Source organism: Suncus etruscus, chromosome 18 (assembly GCF_024139225.1).
Source record: "Suncus etruscus isolate mSunEtr1 chromosome 18, mSunEtr1.pri.cur, whole genome shotgun sequence".
NCBI classification, from domain to species: Eukaryota; Metazoa; Chordata; class Mammalia; order Eulipotyphla; family Soricidae; genus Suncus; species Suncus etruscus.
This window is the reverse complement of record NC_064865.1, coordinates 15837363-15857377: the sequence shown is the minus strand read 5'-3', so window position 1 is coordinate 15857377 and position 20015 is coordinate 15837363. Positions and strand designations below refer to the sequence as shown.

General features: G+C 39.1%; 1 protein-coding gene across 1 annotated transcript in view; it reads right to left on the bottom strand.

The window, feature by feature from the left end:
- TNFRSF21 (TNF receptor superfamily member 21) overlaps window positions 1-471 on the bottom strand; it is a 76274-nt gene extending 75803 nt beyond the window's left edge. Inside the window, exon 1 of the mRNA XM_049765341.1 lies at window positions 347-471. Coding sequence (XP_049621298.1) covers window positions 347-421 — 75 coding nt within the window. The 5' untranslated portion in view covers window positions 422-471. The remainder of the gene's footprint in view (window positions 1-346) is intronic.
- Between the last annotated feature and the right edge of the window lie 19544 nt (window positions 472-20015).

Below are 20015 nucleotides of genomic sequence, written 5' to 3'. Positions count from 1 at the left end.
GTGTGTGTGGGGGTGTTGGCCTGCTCCCCAAAGCGGGTGTCAAGAGAAGGAGAAGCCAAGAGGAAGAAAATAAAGCCCTAAAGTCTGCAGTAAGTAAGCAGTTGGTGGCTTCCTCCAGCTGGGCAAACAATTCTCCTTCCTTCACAGTCCCACCTGAGCCTGGTTGGGGGATCTGCACCCCAAAGATGGGAGAGGGGCTCCAACTTCCCAGCCCAGCCTGACCCCCTCAGCTCTTAGGAGAAGCCCCTCCACTCTTGGCGTGCAAAGCTTTTTGTGATTCTTCCTCTTTATCAATTTGCTCCCACCACCCCCAAGCAGGGTGTTTGCCCCCCAAATGTTGACTTACCAGGAGCAAGGAGGCTGTGAGCATCTTGATGGCTGGAGAGAGAACTGGGCCCAGGCTCAATGGGCAGTGCTCCATGGCCAAACTTGGGGCGCTCGGACCCCCAAGCAGCTGGAATAGGAGATTGCTTGCACCCACCGCCGCCCCCCGACTTGGGAGCCCATCTACCTACCCCCAGCGCCCCATAGGCACTGCGGCAGCTTTGGGGGGGCCCCCACCAGCCGGGCCAGGACTGAGGGAGGGAGGCGGAGACAGGCTCCGGGGTGCTTCAGCACCTGCCCAGCCCCGCGGCCCCCCGAAAGTGGAAAGGCAGCCGCGGCGGCACCCCGAGCCCCCCGATGCTTGCCTCCGACAGCCGCTGCGGAGAAGCGGGGTGCAGCCGGGCAGCACGCGGGGGAGCCCAAGGACCACTGCCCATCGCGAAGCGCCTCCGGCCACTGCAAGTCCAGCCGGCCTCCCTTCCACCTCTGCCCAACGCGGCCGGCGACGGGGACGGGACTGCAGCCGGGGACACGCCGGGCACGGGGGACACACGTGGTGGAGCCCAGGGGGCGGAGGATCGGCCCTTTGTGATGTCACCCCGAAAAGAGGCCGGCCTCTTTGTGCTCCTGCGAAAGGAGCAGGCGGGCCAGGCGGAGCCAGAAGCCAGGAGGAGGTGGAGGGTGCCCCTTGGCGTTTGCAGAAGAAAATGCAGCTGCTTGCTCAAAGCCAGGGGTGCAGGGAGGGCATGCACACACACACACACACACACACACACACACACACACACACACACACACACACACACACCAATTTGGGCCTTTATTTATTTATTTGTTTGTTTTCTGGACTTGATTCAAAATTGTATCAGTTCTATTCTATAGATATATGGATTATATATGTATATAATATATGTATACATATATGATATGTATATATGAGTATATTGGGTACATATATCCATGTATCCATATATTATATAACATAATGTAATATATATGGATACATACATCATATACATACATATGCATATATTCAGATATATGCATATATCCATCTTAGAGACCTATAGATATATAGATAGGCCTTCCCACCTATATACTCCTGAAAATCGCACCCAAAAGCAAATGTCCTCCTGCCATTTTTTGTTATTTTGTTTACTTATTCATTTATTAATCCTGATTCTGCACTCAAGAATTACTCCTAGCAGTATATATTGATATATATGTATGTGGATATATATGGATATATGTGCATTATATGAATATATGTATGGATTCTGCACTCAAGAGTTACTCCTAGCAGTGCTTGGGAGACCATCGGAGTTGCCTGGCATTGAACTTAGGTTGGCAAATGTCTATAACCCACTGCACTATGGCTCTGTGCCTAATTAGTGGGCTCTGATGCTTTTCTATTGTTTGTGACACCAAGGCCAAGGAGGCTTACTTAGGTCGACTGCATTGGCTTTTCCAACTTGGCTTAGCTGGGTTTTAGAATCACCCACAGAATTTGGAACATCTCTATTAACTATGCGGATCACCCCACAAGAAAGTCTGATTTATTCCAAAAGGGATTTTTCCTGGGCATTGATTGCTTTTTTTCTCTTTATTTTTTTTTAAAGTTGTTCAGATGATTGGAATCAAGTGCATACTTCAAGAACTTCTGAACTAATGAATGCAGCAGCAATTAAGGAAATCTAGTACCAAGTGGGCCATTTCAGTGTTTTATATATAATGTGGCCAATAAATATCATTACTCCTCAAAAAAGTAAAAATAAAAAGGAAATCTAAACTCCAATTCCAAACCTGGAATTTATTCAGTTTGCTTCCCAGATCTTGGTGTCTTTTGGGAAGATTTGAACTATGTGAGCATCTGCCTCTTCCTACTGAAAGGAACCTGTGTTTTGAATTAGATTGTCATAGAGATTAAGAAGTAGTTTTCAAAAACAATAAGTGTGGCATATTTTTAAGTTTTACGTGCTTGGTGTGTTGGGTAGATCAAAGAGAGTTAGTGAGCTATTGTAGAAGGCCATGTGGATGATTGACATCTCCCAAAGATACCTGATGAAAGAGGACTAGGCATCTATCTCTCACCCTGGGAGGTAGGTAAGCAGACCTGACCAGCATTATCCTTTCCTGATGCTTCATATCCATTATCTATCTAGAAATAGACATGTGGCCTGCTGTACTGAAATCTCTTAAACCATCAGTCCGACACCCAAATTTTTCCAAAAAAAAAAAATGTCTTTACTTAAAACACCATGATTACGAACATGATTGTAGTAGGGTTTCAGTCATTAAAAGAACACCACCACCCCTTCTCTAGTACAACCTTCCAATCACCATGCCCCATCTCTCTCCTCCCCCACATCCACCTCGCCTATATTCGAGACAGACTTTCTACTTCCCTCACTCACTGACATTGTTATGATAGTTCTCAGTGTAGTTATTTCCCTAACTGTACTCATTGCTCTTTGTGGTGAGTTTTATATCTTGAGCTGGTCCCTTCTAGACCTCATCTCTGGAAATTATTTTAATATCTTTTATTTTTCTTAAAACCCATAGATGAGTTAGGCTATTCTGTGTGTGTCTCTCTCTCCCACTGACTTATTTCACTCAGCATAATAGATTCCATGTCCATCCATGTATAGGAAAATTTCATGACTTCATCTCTCCTGATGGCCCACAGCCAATTTTAAATTGTATGGTACTGGAATTAGATTTGCTTTTCTATTCCATTTTCAAGACAAGTACAACTTTCCAATTGTCTACTTTAAGCCTTCCCACCCTATATACTCCTGAAAATCGCCAACCAAAAGCAAATGTCCTCTTGTCATTTTATGTTTTTAATTTGTTTATTTATTTATAATTCCTGATTCTGCACTCAAGAATTACTCCTACCAGGGCTTGGGAGACGATCTGAGTTGCCTGGAATTGAACTTAGGTTGGCAAATGCCATAACCCACTGCACTATGGCTCCAAGCCCAATAAGTAATTGATTATAAATAATTTGATCTAGATGCAGTGAAATTTTAGTATTTTGAATTAAAATATATAATACTTTTTTTTGGTTTTTTTATTGGGGGGTCACACCCAGCACTCAGAGGTTACTCCTGGCTCTATGCTCAGAAATCGCCCCTGGCAGACACAGGGGACCATATGGGATGTCGGGATTCGAACCACCTTCCTTCTGCATGAAAGGCAAACACCTTACCTCCATGCTATCTCTACGGCCCCCTATAATGCTTTTTCATTATAAAAGTTATTCATCCATCAGTTAGCTCATTGTCATTTTTTTTTAGTTTTTTGGGCCACACCCAGTGACACTCAGGGGTTACTACTAGCTATGCTCTCAGAAATCGCTCCTGACTTGGGGGACCATATAGGGCGCCCAGGGATCAAACAGCAGTTAATCCAAGGCTAGCACCAGCAAGGCAGATGCCTTACCTCTTGCACTACTGCTTCAGCCCCTAGTTGCCACATTTTTAATATAATCACCAAGAAATGTTATTTTATGAGAAAATAAATAATTCATAAAAATTAACTTTGCCATAACATTATCTCCAATCTCTGTGTCCTTTCCACATCCTACCTAGCTATGGGCTTTTCTATTTCTGCCAATGATGTACAATAATCCCAATTCCTATCTTGAAAATCACTTTTTTGTTTTTTTTTGTTTTTTTTTGTTTTTTTTTGTTTTGTTTTTTTGTTTGTTTTGGGGGGGGTTGGGTCACATGTGTCAGCGCTCAGGGGTTACTCCTAGTTCTCTACTCAAAAATCGCCCTTGGCAGACTTGGAAACCATATGGAATGCCAGGATTCGAATCACCCTTCTTCTGCATGCAAGGCAAACGCCCTACCTCCATGCTATCTCTCCAGCCTCTGAAAATCACTTTGAAGTCTTTCCTTTTGCTTCATAAGGAATTTCCAGTTAGTTTTCTCTTCCTATTGCTTAATTTTGTTTGTTTGTTTGTTTGTTTTTGGGCCACACCCATTGATACTCAGGGATTACTCCTGGCTATGCGTTAAAAATCACTCCTGGCTTGAGGGGACCATATGGGGCACCAGGGGATTGAACTGCGGTTCGTCCTAGGCTAGCACTTGCAAGGCAGATGCCTTACCTCTAGTGCCACTGCTCCGGCCCTATTGTTTTATTTTTATTCCTTTTCTTCCTTAGTTAAAATCATTGGTTCTCATTTTTCTATATATGCATGTACATGGAATCTATTATTCTGAGTAAAATATGTCAGAGTGAGAGAGTTAGACACAGAATAGTCTCACTCATCTATGAGTTTTAAGAAAAATTAAGGACATTATTGTAATAATGCCTAGAGACACAAACAGGACAGTCACAGGATGTCCTGTTTCTGACTGTAAGCATGTTTATAATCATCATACTTAAATATAAAAATATGAAAAGAATACCTAAACCAACAAAAAAATAATGACTAGAGACAATAGAGATGAGGGCCAGAAGGACCGTCTCACAATATGAAGCTCGCCACAAAGAGTAATTGGTGCAGTTAGGGAAATAACTACACTAACAACTATCTTAATGAGTGAGAGAAGTAGAATGCTTGTATCAAATACAGGCAGGGGTTGGGAAGGAGAGGGGGCATTGGTGGTGGGAATGTTGCACTGGTGAAAAGGGGTGTTCTGTTTATGACTGAACCCAACCACGATCATGTTTGTAATCATGGTGCATAAATAAAGATTTTATATTAAATAATTAGTTGCTTCTCACTCCTTATGCCCTAGGACCACACACACACAAACACAATACAATAATGCTTCTGCACTCCTATGTTCATAGAAGCACTATTTATAGTAGCTAGAACCTGGAACAACCCAGATGCCCAACAACAGATGACTGACTAAAAAAAAAAAAACAACAAAAAAACTATGGTACATCTATACAATAGAATACTATGCAGCTGTTAGGAAAAAATGAAGTCATGAAATCTGCTTCTACGTGGATGGATTTGGAGACTATTATGTTGAATGAAATAAGTCAGAGGTAGAAAAATAAGCACAAAATAGTCTCATTCACCCAGAGACAATAAAGATGAAGGTTGGAAGGACAGACCAGCCCATGATAACAAGCTTATCACAAAGAGTGGTAAGTGCAGTTAGAAAAATAACTACACTAACAGCTACCATGACAATGGGGAGGAAGAGAGAGAGAGAGAGAGAGAGAGAGAGAGAGAGAGAGAGAGAGAGTGAGAGAGAGAGATAGCTCCTGTTTAAAGATGGAAAAGGTGTGGGGAGATGTAGGAAATGGGGTGTCAATGGTGACAGGAAAGTTGCACTAGTGAAGGGTGTGCGCATTTTATAGTTGAAACCCAATTATGAACATGTTTGTAATCATTGTGCTTAAATAAATTATAAATAAAAGAAAATTGGTGGTTCTATAACTGGACATTGGATAAATCACTAAAATCACTATTTTTTCCCGTAAGCTTTAATTTTTTCATTTATGCTGTATACTTCTGGTAGCTCTAATAAAATTTCAACTTTTTATTTTCACTGTTTTGATAGGGACTACACAATACTGCTGGGCAGTACATGCAATGCCAACAGCCATAGGGCTTTGTACATTCTAAAGTAGAGATTCCAAAGTAGAGTAGTAGAGATTGCTGTCTCATTTAGAATGCACATCTAATCATGATGCTTTGTTTTGTTTTGTTTTTGTTTTTTTGTGTCACACCCGGTGGCACTCAGAGGTTACTCCTGGCTCTACACTCAGAAATCGCACCCGGCAGGCTCAGGGGACCATATGGGATGCTGGGATTCGAACCACCATCCTTCTGTATGCAAGGCAAAATGCACTACCTCCATGCCATCTCTCCGGTCCCATCATGATGCTTATTTAAAAAAATAAAATAAAATACACACTTTTCAGCTGTTATATGATTACATTTTCAGATTTCAGTGTGCCTAATTTTGGTCTTGTGACTATAGTTCTGTCTAAGCTACATTGTTACAGGTACCTTCTGGGAAGCATTCCTATTGATTAGAACTTAGCTGTTCATTAGTAAGTCACTGTAAACACATACAAATAAGATCAAAAGAGCCTGTCCTAACCATATTCAGCTTGTTTTTCCATGTCTACTCCCTACCAGTTTTCATAAATCCCAGATACTAAAACTTAATCACATTAACTCATTGTGCTTCCTAATTGTCTGGTTCCTGTCCCACTTTCTAAACTTGGGTAGTTATTGTTTTCTTTTCATTTCCCCTAGTCTGCTTATTAAATTATTTTCTTATAAGTCTGTCCTTTAGGACTCACCTTCAATGGAGCCTCAAATGCAAAGCCTTTTTCCAATATTCCCCCTATATGTTCTTTTTTCTCCTTTGGAAAAAGCTGTTCCTTCCTCTAATTCTATTTCCCATGTCTGTTACAGCATTACTTCCTTGTGTCTCTGGCCAAAATCTAAGTTCTTTAGGGTCATGATTATTTCTGAATTATCTTCCTATCTCCATAGTTCAGATTCAAGATATTTGCTTTGTTGAGTGGTACAACTTATCAAGTCTTATCAAAAGCTTATCAAGTCTTTTTTTGTTGTTGTTGTTGTTTTTGTTTTGTTTTTCGGCCACACCCAGTGGTGCTCAAGGATTACTCCTAGCTATGTGCTCAGAACTCGCTCCTGCTTGGGGGAATATTTGGGACGCTGGGGGATCGAACCTCAGTTAGTCCTAGGCTAGTGTGCTCAAGGCAGATGCCTTATGCCCTGCACCACGGTTTCGGCACCATTATCAAGTCTTGTAATAGTTAACACACCTGAAGTACGTACTGTTTCTTTTATCAAGTCTTAATTCAAAGATCCTCAATAATGTTATGCAAATGTTTTAGGTTTAATCTTATGTATTATCAAAGTGTCATGTTTTGATCAGAATAGAAATTCTGTCCACAAATATATTTCCTCTGAAGAACTCATTTGCTGTTCTCTGGTCTGAGAAGGGCTATCAGCCATTTAGCAACAGTGTGAGATTAAGTGCATGAGCGTGAGTTTGATCAAGTCATCACTGTGACATGCTACAAAAGGAGGCAGTTTTAGATTATATCAAATGAGAATAGACTTGCAAAATAGGCAGAATTATAAAAACTTCCTTCTCTTTGCATTCATCAGAGGGGAAAGATTTAAAAGTAATATGGCCGATCCTTTGATCATGCAGGACCTTTGTCTCATGATGATGCTATTTAATTATTAAATTGTTTCCTGTCTCTGAAGAATCTTCCAAAGGGTGGAGTTCTGAGAAGAGTGAAACTCACCTAGAATTGTTTGCCATCTACATAGATCTAGGAGTCCCATCTGTTGTGTTTTTATATTTTTCTATAATATTGTTTTACTCAGGTCTCTCAACCATTTCTTCTTTGATTGAAGAGGTAATAAGAAAATTGACTTTTTTTTTTTCAATTTCTGAATCTTGGTTTATTTTGGGAGGGTCACACCCGGTAGTGCTCAGGGGTTACTCTTGGTTCTACGCTCAGAAATCGCTCCTGGCAGGCTCAGGGGACCATATGGGATGCCGGGATTCGAACCACTGTCCATCCTGAATCAGCTATGTGTAAAACAAATGCCCTACCTTGGATTTTTCTTAACCATCCTGATAGGCACCAGAATATAGTCTGAGTGATCTTTTATTATCCTTCTTAACTCTAAAGCTCTAGAATGATATTTTATCTATTTTTTTTATTTTTGGGCCACACCCGCTGACGCTTAGGGGTTACTCCTGGCTATGCGCTCAGAAATTGCTCCTGGCTTGGGGGATCATATGGAATGCGTGGGGATCGAACCATGGTCCATCTGAAGTTAGCGTGCAAAGCAAACACTCTACCATCTGCACCACCACTCTAGAATTTTAATTGAGCATTCCTTTTCCTAGCTATGAAGACTTGAGCAGTTGAAAGTCAGAAGGAAGAGAGAAAAAGAAAGAAGGAAATAGTTTAAAGAAGATCCAATCCAAGTAAAACCTGCGCAGAGGCAGGATCCTAGAGAACAATTTGTTTCCGTTCAAGAATAGTGCATTAAGCTTGAAATTTATTAAACTGTTGACTCCTCTGCTTTTCTTGCTTATTCGCTAGCTGATGTCCTTTCATTCGTTCAATTGCCAAGTAGTGGGGGTTGGGGGTGGGGTAACAGCGTGGGGAAAGACTTTGGCTCAGCACTGTGCTAAGAAGGAGGATTGCTGACAATGCATCAAACAAGTTGACTGGCTTCCAGAACCTGACAGTGAAAGCAGATAGCTGAGACAAGCGTATATGAAAGCATATAGATTGTATCATAACATAAAATCAAATATATAACCTGAGCTATACATGTAGAGAAGTAAGACTGTTAAGAAAGGGGAAGGCAGAATAATTATTAATATTAAATGAGTTATTTAATATTAAAATAACTATATGAATAATACATAATATTAATTTAATATTAATAAGTAAATAAATATTTCTTGAGTAGAAACATTTGCATTGGAAAAAAATGGATTTCTGAATCAAGAAGCAACAGGATATTGCAAGAAATTCGTGATATTGCCTGTGTGATCTATACATCATAACACCCTGTCATCTTCTCTCTCCTTCAGTCCCAAGAGCCCGTCCTTCATTCTCCTCATGGTTTCTAGCCTGTCTCTCTGTCACTATTCTTCTAGCCTGGCATGGTATCCCTCACCCCATTGCCATTTTATTTGCCCCAGAGTCACCCTAAATGTCTTGCCACTTGGCCTACCATTTCTTCCTTAGAGCAGAACCCTGGCTTTTGTTTTGCTCTAACCTGGCCCTATGAAAGAATGCTCTATTTTGTTGTTGTCCTTTCCATGGAGTCGACTCTGCTGTCCCATTTTAGCTTTCTCTTCACTGTTCAGTGGCAATTATGCATTTTTTTTCATTGACTTCTTTCCTCCAATCCTCTGCTCCCACCTTGGCCTCTTCATCCTTATGAATATCTTGATGAATAGTTTTGCATCAGAAGCGTCCTATACTACCTGCCCTACACAAGTCTGACCTGTTATCTTCTTTCTTTTATTTTTTATTTCTGTTTTAATGAGGGAAGCAACAGAGCCTCTTGCCACACTGGTACTTTCTCTCATGATCTTGAGTTCACATCCCCTGCCTCCCTTGAAAATTGCAACTCTTGTACCCCTGATGCCTTAAAAATAGCCTTTTTCTGTTTTTTTTCCATTACATAATGTCCTATTATCTTTGTATAAAACTCATATTCAAACAAGGCAAATTTTAGCTTGCTAAAAATATTTTCCTAAAAATAATTTACTTTCATAAAAAATTAAATATTTTTTTTGTTATTGGGAGTTTATTTGTTGCTGTTGTTTTGGTTTTGTTTCTACTGGTACCACTACTATTCCCACTTATTACCCTTGATTAACCACTTATGAGCCTAAACTATGCTAATTATTCCTTTATTTTGCCTTCTCAAACCCCTTGCCCATCCTAAATTCCAGTATCTATGCTGCTGCTAAGTCTTGCACTTTGATGGCTTCTTCTGTCTTTATTGGCCTTTCCTTTTATTTCTACAATTTAATTGATATTTTAACATATTTGCTTAATTGGATTAATTAGCCCCATTACTTGGTTTCTTCTTTCTAGGTAATCTCTTCTAACACTTAACATGCCACAGTCAAATTATGTTTTTAAAATCACAAGTTCGATCATTTTCACACCTGGCAGAAACTCACAACACAATTACTCACCAGTGAATAAAAAATTAAGTGTGAAATCTTGTATTCAAGGATCTCCATAATATGTCCTCAACATCCCTTTATGGCATGTAAATCTACCATTCCCTGAGCTATAGACTACAGAAACTTTTCACTGTTGATAATACATGCCAGGTACTTCCTTACTCAGTGATTGATTTAATCCATTTTTTCTGCCTGGAAGCTCTAGCAGATGCAATCACTCCTCAAGTCTCATTTTAATATTTCACCAATTTGATTCCATTCACCTCAACAAATAGATTTGGACAATGGTCAGAGCATCATGCCAGGCAATATGGTTTATACAATGCACGAAATGATCATGGAAGATGATTACTGTCTTTAAAGGGGATGGTAGTATAATGGGAAAGACATCGTGTTCATATTTTGATACTTTAGTAAATGCCTACTTGAATTACATTTGCACACATTATGTAATGTCTGTTGAATGATTAAGTGTTATATAAAATGCAAAAATGTGCTGCAGTCATGTTTAGAAAATAAAGATTTATTTTAACTGAGAATTCACATGCAAAGTATTGGATTTCTTAGAAGAGGCCCTGGGGTGAAGTGGTTAAGATCATGGATATGACTAAGTTAAATTACATGCAGTTATTCTGGAAATATATCTGCCTGTTAAAGGCAAACAAACCATGTTTCTCTTAACAGTCATCTTTCTCGTAACAATCCCTTCTTGAATCAATCCTCTCTACATCAGATCTCAAATTTTGTCTGTTTACAATATCCCTGAACATTCCAAAACCTTCCTGGGAGCAGCCTGAAGAAAATATTGGATTATTTTATACTTAAAAACCTTCAAAGAGGGGCCAGTGAGATAACATGGAAGTAGTGTGTTTGCCTTGCATCCAGAAGGACAGTGATTCAAATCCCAGCATCCCATATGGTCACCTGCACCTACCAAGAGCAATTTCTGAGCGTAGAGCGAGGAGTAATCCCTGAACGCTGCCAGGTGTGAACAAAACAAACAAAAACAGAAAAAAAAACCTTCAAAGAAATAAAGATTTTACTTTGATATTCAGAGTTCTTTACCTCCTTCTGTTTTGAAACTTCAGACCTATCTTTCAAATAGACATTTTGCAATGCAAAAAAAATTTTTTTTTCATTAACTGTAGTGAGAGAAACCTAACTTCTTTTACATGGGTGTATATAAGAAAAGGATTTGAGGTTTTGTAGTCACAAGTAATACTAATATCAATAACATGGATAAGAAATTTACTATGGGCCGAAGAGATAGCATAGAGATAGGGTGTTTGCCTTGCATGCAGAAGGACGATGATTCGAATCCCGGCATCCCATATGGTCCCCCGAGTCTGCTAGGAGCGATTTCTGAGTGTAGAGTCAGGAGTAACCCCCAAGCACTGTCAGTGTGACACCCCCCAAAAAAAAGAAATTTACTATGTGCCAAGCACAATATGAATCTTCATATCTGATCTCCTTTGAGCCACACTACAAACTTTTGAGCTTTATTAGTGTAAGTATCACCAACTTACAGATGGGGAAACTGAGGTTTTAAGAGGCTAGGTTACTTGCCTAATTCACATACCTTGCCACTGGTACAGACAGAATCTAAACACATCTTGTGATTTCATAGCTTAGCCTATATGTAGAAGACTGCTTCCCCATAAAAGGTTGTGGGTTAGAGATCCTTCTTTCTATAGAAAATCTTTCTGTAGATCACTTGGGTAAGGACACTGGAATACATGGGACTGGAACTAAAGCACAGCAGGTAGTGCATTTTCCTTGCATGCAGCTGACCTGAGTTCGATCCTTGACATTCCATATGGTCCCCAGAGTCCTCTAGGAGTACTTTCTGAGTGCAAAGCTAAGGATAACCCCTCAGCACCACCAATTGTGGCCCCAAAACAAAACAAAAAGGACACTAGCGGGGCCAGAGAGATAGCATTGAGGTAGGGTGTTTGCCTTGCATGCCAAAGAACGGTGGCTTGAATCCTAACATCCCATATGGTCCCCCAAGCCTGCCAGGAGCGATTTCTGAGCGTAGGCCCAGAAGTAACCCTGAGTGCTGCCGGGTGTGACCCAAAACCAAAAACCAAAAACCAAAACCAAAACAAAACAAAAAAAAGGACACTAGAATACATGTCCTGAGCAATTCTCTCAGCATTTGTCACTTCTGTGCAATTTTTTTTAGCTTTTAATGAGAACATTAAAAAGCCTCTGACAAATGGACAGAGACCACTTCAGCTTTGAGAGCACATAAGTCCAAGATCTTTAGTCAATGGAAATGTAACAATATAATTGTATTTTCCTCAATTCACCATCCTTCCCACACCTCCTATATTTTCCCATCAAGGGTTTTTATGATTTTTGAATGTTCTGAGGGTCCTACTTGTAGCAGCTAATGTGAGGAAAATAAACATTTTTCCTGAAAAAAGATTTTTTTCCTCCCAATTAATTTCTTCTACTTTTCTTCTCATAGCACTTACATGTTTTGCAAAGTGTATCTCAAATACTTTGTAGTTTTAATCTATAATAATTTCAGAAGTGTTAGTAACTTACAAAAAAACCTGAAAGTTTAATTTCCTCACTGCTTCTTATAGTTTTTACATTTTTGGTTTGTGGGTCTGTGGCATAATACTTATTTAACTTTTGTTTATCTGTCTGAAAAAGAGCATGGATCAAAACAAAATAAATTAAACATTATTTAAAAATCACTAAGCTGCATCAAAAGTAAGCAACAGAAATGATGCTTTTGAGCCAGTTTACCCTTTAGTGTGCACATCTAACATGCATTTGATTTAGGTTCAATTCCTGGTATCACATGGACCCCACCACCTCTCCTCCCCTCCCCTCTCCATTCCTCTCCTCTACACTATTCCCCTCCCCTCTCCATTCCACTCTTCTCTCCTGGAAATTCTCAGTACCTCCAAGGTGGTCTAGATAATCCCTAGTACCAGTCCCACAGGGTCTGAGTATCTTTGCTTTCTCTGGACCTTGCACCAAGTTGACAACCTTGTTGACAGAGAATCACCAGTAGGGCACCTGAGCCTCCTAAGTACTGCTTGTGAACCTGGATAGACCCAGCTTGGGCAGGTAGATAGGTAGATAATAGATATTAATAGATAGATAGATGATAGATAGATAGATGATGGATAAATGGATGAGTGGGTGGATAGATGGATGGATAAATGGATGGTGGGTGGATGGATAAATAGATGGGTAGATAGATGATGGATGGATGGATGGATAGATAGATGATGGATACATGGATGGGTGGGTGAATAGATGGATGGATAGATGGATGGATGGATAGATAGATAGATAGATGATGGATGGATAAGTGGATGGATGAGTGGATGGGTAGATGGATGGATAGATAGATGATGGATGGATGGATGGATAGATAATGGATAAATGGATGGGTGGGTGAATAGATGAATGGATAGATGATTAATGGATGGTGGGTAGATGGATAGATGGATGATAGATAGATAGATAATAGAGAGATAGATGAATAGATGGATGATAAATGGGTGGATGGATAGATAGATGATGGATAAATGGATGGGTGGGTGGATAGATGTATGGATAAATGGATGATGGATGGATGGATAGATAGATGATGGATACATGGATGGGTGGGTGAATAGGTAGATGGATGGATAGATGGATGGAGATGGACAGATGGATGGAAATAGATAGATGATAGATAGATAGATGATGGATAAATGGATGGGTGGGTGGATAGATGGATGGATAAATGGATGATGGGTGGATGGATAGATAGATGGATAGATAGATGATAGATGGATGGATAGATGATGGATACATGGATGGGTGGGTGAATAGATAGATGGATGGATAGATAGATGATAGATGGATAAGTGAATGGATGAGTGGATGGATAGATAGATGATAGATGGCTGGATAGATGATGGATAAATGGATGGGTGGGTGAATAGATGGATGATAGATGATGAATGGATAAATGGATGGATGGGTGGATGGATAGATGGATGAATAGATAGATGATAGATAGATAGATAGATAGATAGATAGATAGATAGATAGATAGATAGATAGATAGATAGATAGATAGATGATAGATGCTTGCTTTACATGCTTCAGGCCCAGATTCAAACCCTGGCACAACGTATTCCCCTCAGCACCACTGAAAGTAATCCTTGAGTACAGAGTTAGGAGTAGCCACTGAGCACCACGAGGAGTAGCCCCCAAACAAAATCAGAATAGTATTTCCATATTATGTTTTTACTAAAATGTTCTTAAGAGAATCGAGATTGAAGTGATAAAAGGTGAAGACTGCATTAAGATTTGGTGAAACATACTGCTCAGTTGAAAAGCTTATACTGAGTCACTTCGCAAGCACACCCAAACTTAGAAAATAATTATTTCACAGAAATATCTAAAATATTCAAAAGTTTTAGATTAACCAACAATGTGATTGTCACTTTACAGGGTTTCCAGGCCTCTCTCTGCCCAGAACTAAAATTGATGCTAAATAAATGATGAGTACAGTGAATATTTGTATCTTGAAGCAGTCTTTTCTAGAATTGATTTATGCACTGAGTTCTTTGAAAATCTATCCAACTTAAATGTCTACTCTAAAAATCTGCTAAATGCCAACTTTAATATAAAATTATTACCTAAAATATAATTCCAAAGGTAAAGATTATAATTGACTTTATTGATGATTTTTAATGAGTCTTTATGCTATCTTTATCTTACAGTAGTTAGAAAAATGAGTTTATTTTGTCTTTTAATGTATTTATTTATTTATTTATTTTGGTTTTTGGGTCACACCCGGCGGTGCTCAGGGGTTACTCTTGGCTGTCTGCTCAGAAATAGCTCCTGGCAGGCACGGGGGACCATATGGGACACCGGGATTCGAACCAACCATCTTTGGTCCTGGATCGGCTGCTTGCAAGGCAAACGCCGCTGTACTATCTCTCCGGGCCCTAATGTATTTATTTTTAATAAAAAAGTAAATATTTAAAGCTTAAACATACAAACAGTACTACAGGATATATTTCTAAACACAGTGCATATTTTAGGGAATATAATGTTACCACATCATGCCCCCTACCAAAAGCAATATCCCTCTATCACAGTAGAGCAGTGTTACCCATTGCCCCACTCCAAACTTATTCTTTTCTGTGGGACCCCTGTGCTACCAGTTGGCTCCTTAGTCTTTATTCCCCCTTTTATACCATTTTCAGTTGTGGCCCCACTGAAATATCCTGGTCATGTAATAATAAAACACTATGTTCACTTACTCTTTCCCTAATAAAATATTTTTTCTCTTCAGAAGTGATTTTAAAAATGACATCATTGAAGCCAGAGTGATAGCACAGTGGGCAGGGTGTTTGCCTTCCACACAGCCAATCCAGGCTCAATCCCTGGCATTCCATATGATCCCCATAGCCTGCCAGGAGTGATTTCTGAGCACAGAGCAAGTAGTGATGCCTGAGTGTCGCTGGACATGTCCCAAAAACAAAATCAAAAAATTGTTTTTGTCTCATTCATTTCTGTTGATTCTTTGAGAAATTCTCCTGTTGGTGAGATGAGTGAAAGAATTTGCAGACAGAGAACAGAATTTATAGAATAAGAAAGCTAGACTTGGAGATGGAATTTTATCAGTTAAGAACTAAGAGAAAAAAAGAACTTGAATTTTCTCTGGTAGGTTGATTATATTATGCAGACATTTCCAAAACATAACCTTAGATGATCCTGAATCTCAAGATTCCATAACAGTATTTCACAGATTAAGAAATAAGTGTTGGTAGGAGTGTTGACCTGATATGAAAATGACTCTTGGAGTCAAAGAGTAGACTGCTGCTGGTCTTTTAGTCTACCTCAATTTCTTGGAACTTTCTATCTTTGTGGAGCTTGGCAGAGGTGGCTCAAAGACACCACTCTTTCTCCTGGGTCTTGATTATTGTCTTTCCCTTGGAGTGCCCTGACACAGGGTTAAAATGTCTATTCTCAAAATCTCTCACTTGCTTGTCAAGCCTGTGTCCTCCCTTGAACATGTCTCATACATTTTTGTCTCTATGACTCTTTGCTTTGCTTAATATTTGCAATGTCTGAATGCATACTTTCTCTCCTGCTCCTACTACATCTTTCTATGAAAGTTTCAATAAAAACTATATTGCATAATTTAAAAAATATTTCTATAAATTAATAACTATGTCAAATAATAAAAATGCATTTGAAATTAGAAATGTTTTAAATCAAAATCGAGTAAGAATAAATACATCTATATATCAATGTAATGCACAATTAAATAATCAGTTTTCTCATTTCTAAGTTTTATTTTAGAGATCCAGAAATTGGAATTAATTGCTTCCTGTAATAACTGCATTAAAACTAAGTATATTTTGTTAAAAATGGAATCAATTTCGTAATGTGATAATATTACTAAACAAACTTCCATTTTTGCTCATATGTGTACCTTATTAAATATGTATCTATATGTAGACTTATTATTCAGACCCTCAAAAATATGGGGTCAGCTTAGTGCTACCCAATATTCCTAACATTGTATCTCAGTCATAATTGTGCTAGAAATATGCTATTTTTGTAATAATTAAATACTTAGCAATACAGGGCAGGAAAATTTAAGGAAGGAAGAAACTGACAAACTGTTAGAAAAGTCTCATCATACAACTTATGACTAAAGGACTAACTACATTAAAAATAATGATATGTATTCAAATTAATAAAGACATAAGAAATGAAAAAAAAAAAGAAATAAGTGTTGGAGCCAGAGTGGTGGCACAGCGGGAGGGCATTTGCCTTGCATGTGGATAACCTAGGACGGACCACAGTTTGATCCTCCGGTGTCCCCCAAGCCAGAAGTAACCCCTGAGCATCACAGGGTATGGCCCAAAAAGGGGAAAAAAAATAAGTGTTTCATGAGGAAGGCCACCAGTTTGAGTTCACAAAGCCAAGACATAAAACTTCAATCCAAGGCCAGATCAATAGCATAATGTGTTGGGGTTTGCCTTGCATGCAGCTGACCCAGATTAGATCCCCAGCACTCACATATGGTCCCCTGAGCTCCACCAGGAATGAATCCTGAGCACAAAGCCAGGAGTAAGCCCTGGGTACTGCTGCTGGGTGTAGCCCCCCAAACAAAGCAACCCCCCCAAAAAAAAGCTGGAGTCTGATGGTTACAGAAGAAAGCTAGAGAAATTGCAACTTTATCCAGCTAAAATTAAAAAAAATAATAATTTTAAGATTCATCTTTTCATACTGGTTGATCCTCACTGAAGACCACTGTCTGAACTCACTAGCCCTAATCATCGCATTTGCAAAATATTGAAAGATTACGCTTACTTTCTGACTGTACCCTAGGCTTTGACCTAGGATCTGTGCAAAAACAAGATTACTAGTTACAGAAGACTGATTACAACATATGTGACAGAACAGATCTTCTAGAATAATAACAAAAGGCTCTATCCTAGACTTTGTCTTATGACCTATTGAAATACCAAAATCTCTAGCTACAGAGGACTGATTTTGTCATCCACAACTGAGTAGAAAGTTTTCTGGCACCATAAAAAGACCTTGGGGTTTGATAATGAGCGTGTATGGAGCCTGTAGTTGTTCCCATGACAGTATGCTTCAAGGGCAAAAAAAGAGAATTCCCTTTCTAACTTCCCCAATACTTACTGTGCCTATGCAAAACAAAAACAAAAACAAAAACAAAAACACAAAGCTTTGACACACCAGCCCTTCATTTTCTTTTCTTTTCTTTATTGTGGTTGTTGTTTTGGTGATGACTTTTATGTTACTGCTGTTGTGTTTTTGTCATTGCTTGTTTTTCTTTTTTTGCTTGTTTTGTTTTGTTTTGTTTTCCTTTCTTCTTTTGAATTGATATTTATAGCCTCAAGATGGATTTCTCCCAGCCTTTTTTTCTTTTCTTCTTCTTTTCTTTTTCCAACAGAACCACAGAACTTGAAACATTTTCTCTCCCTCATAAACTGAGGGAGAAAAAAATGGATGGTACCAGGAGCAACCAGTTATATGAATATTGAGTGGAAATAAAAAAAATGATCAAACTTAAGCACTGAAGCCAAAGTCAACTACATCAAAATTGATACCCAATCTACAACAAGCTATACACAAAGGAGACCTGTTACATCAGTAGTCCATGGGGCAAACGGGGGAGTTATGGGATGCATGCTGGGAACAGGGGTGGAAGGAGGACAACACTAGTTGTGGAAATGACCCTAATTTGTCACACTGTACCTTAAATATTACTATGAAAGACTTGCAATTCCCTTTGATCACAGTAAAATTATATAAAATTATTACATTTACTTTCTACACTATTAGCATATATTAATTTCAAATATTAAGCTTACCAAGGTTGATACTTAGTATCACATATGGTTCCCCCAAGCATTACCAACAATCATCCTTAAGTGCAGAAAAATGAGTAAGACTTGAGCACAGCTGGGTGAGACCCCCAAAACAGAAAGAAACAAAAAGAATATCAGGCACCTATTTTGTACCGTCTTTGTACCTACTCCGTACCTGTATTGTTCTGAATTCTTGGCAATAAATAAGATATTTTACAACTTTTACCCTTACGAAATTCAGAGAAATTATAAAATTGATGATGATGATGATGATGATAATAATAATAATAATAATCAGTACTTAAGTTTTTTCTATGAGCTGAACTGTGTCCCCTCCAATTTCATGCTGAAGTCCCAACTTTGGGTGACCCCAAACATGATTGAACATTGAAATAGAGTCTACAAAGAGATAATCAAGGTAAAGTGATATCTTTCTGGAAGACTCTCTTCCCATATGGCAGAAATCCCTATGAGATAAGTAAATTAGAACATAGATATGGACAGAATGAAGATTCTGGTAAAGTCTCAGGAAGAGAATAGCCTTCTAAAGGCAAGGAAAGATGTCTCAAAAGGGTTGTGATGACCTCTTGGTCTCGATCTTCTCGGTCTAGCCTGCTTAACTATTAGGAAGTGATTTTTTATTGGTTAGGCTACCCAGAGTGTGCTCCATGTTACGACCTAGCAAATCAATGCAGTTGTTCAGTGTGACATTGACAAATTAAGGCAAAAAGAAGTTAAAATACCAGTAGGATGAACAAAGAAGATAATATTATCATAAATGTTTGAGAAAGGGGATGGAGGGTTTCCTGTACATATCTGGGAACAGAGCCCAAGTAATGGAAATGGCAAGAAAGGAAGTCAGATTACAGAAACCAAACCCTAGAAGTTCTTTTGACCCATAGTTAATTAATAAGTTGATGTTTCCCTCTGTGAATCAAGACCCTAATAGGTAGAGAATTTCATGAGCTGTTGTGTGTTTATCTGGGTCAGTCTGGTTGTACTAAGAATAAACATTCTTGAAGTTACTGAAATAGCACAGACAGGAGAGAATGGTGGCTTTGACCAATTGATAGTACCAACCTGGGATCCAGAGAGATAATGTAGGACTTAAGCCACTTGCCTTGCATCTCACCGCCCAGTTATTCCCTGACACTACATACAAGCACTGCCAGAGGTTGCTCCTGATCACAAAGTCAGGAATTAGCTCCTGAGTGCCTCTGGGTGTGGTCCAAAAACAAACAAAAAATATAGTAGCAACCTTGCTCCTCATTTTTATAACCTTGGCTATACTTCCCAGAATACGTGGAAAAGACAAACAGGATATAGAATCTAGAAAGATTTTTATGCATAAACACCTGGTTGGTGTTATAAGACTGTATTGCTGGAATGTCAACCATATAAAGTGCAGATCTATTTTGTCCGTGTTGGTCATCCCACAAATACCTGACACGATGCTCTTGAGACAGAGGTCTGATATATTCTCTCTTTAAATGTTCAATGAGATGGGAACTCGACTTAGACCTCATGTGATCAGACATCGACCATCCAACTCCGAACCCCGGATCCCAACCTTAGAACTGGCACAGCTCCCTACAGTACCACCAGGAATCAAACC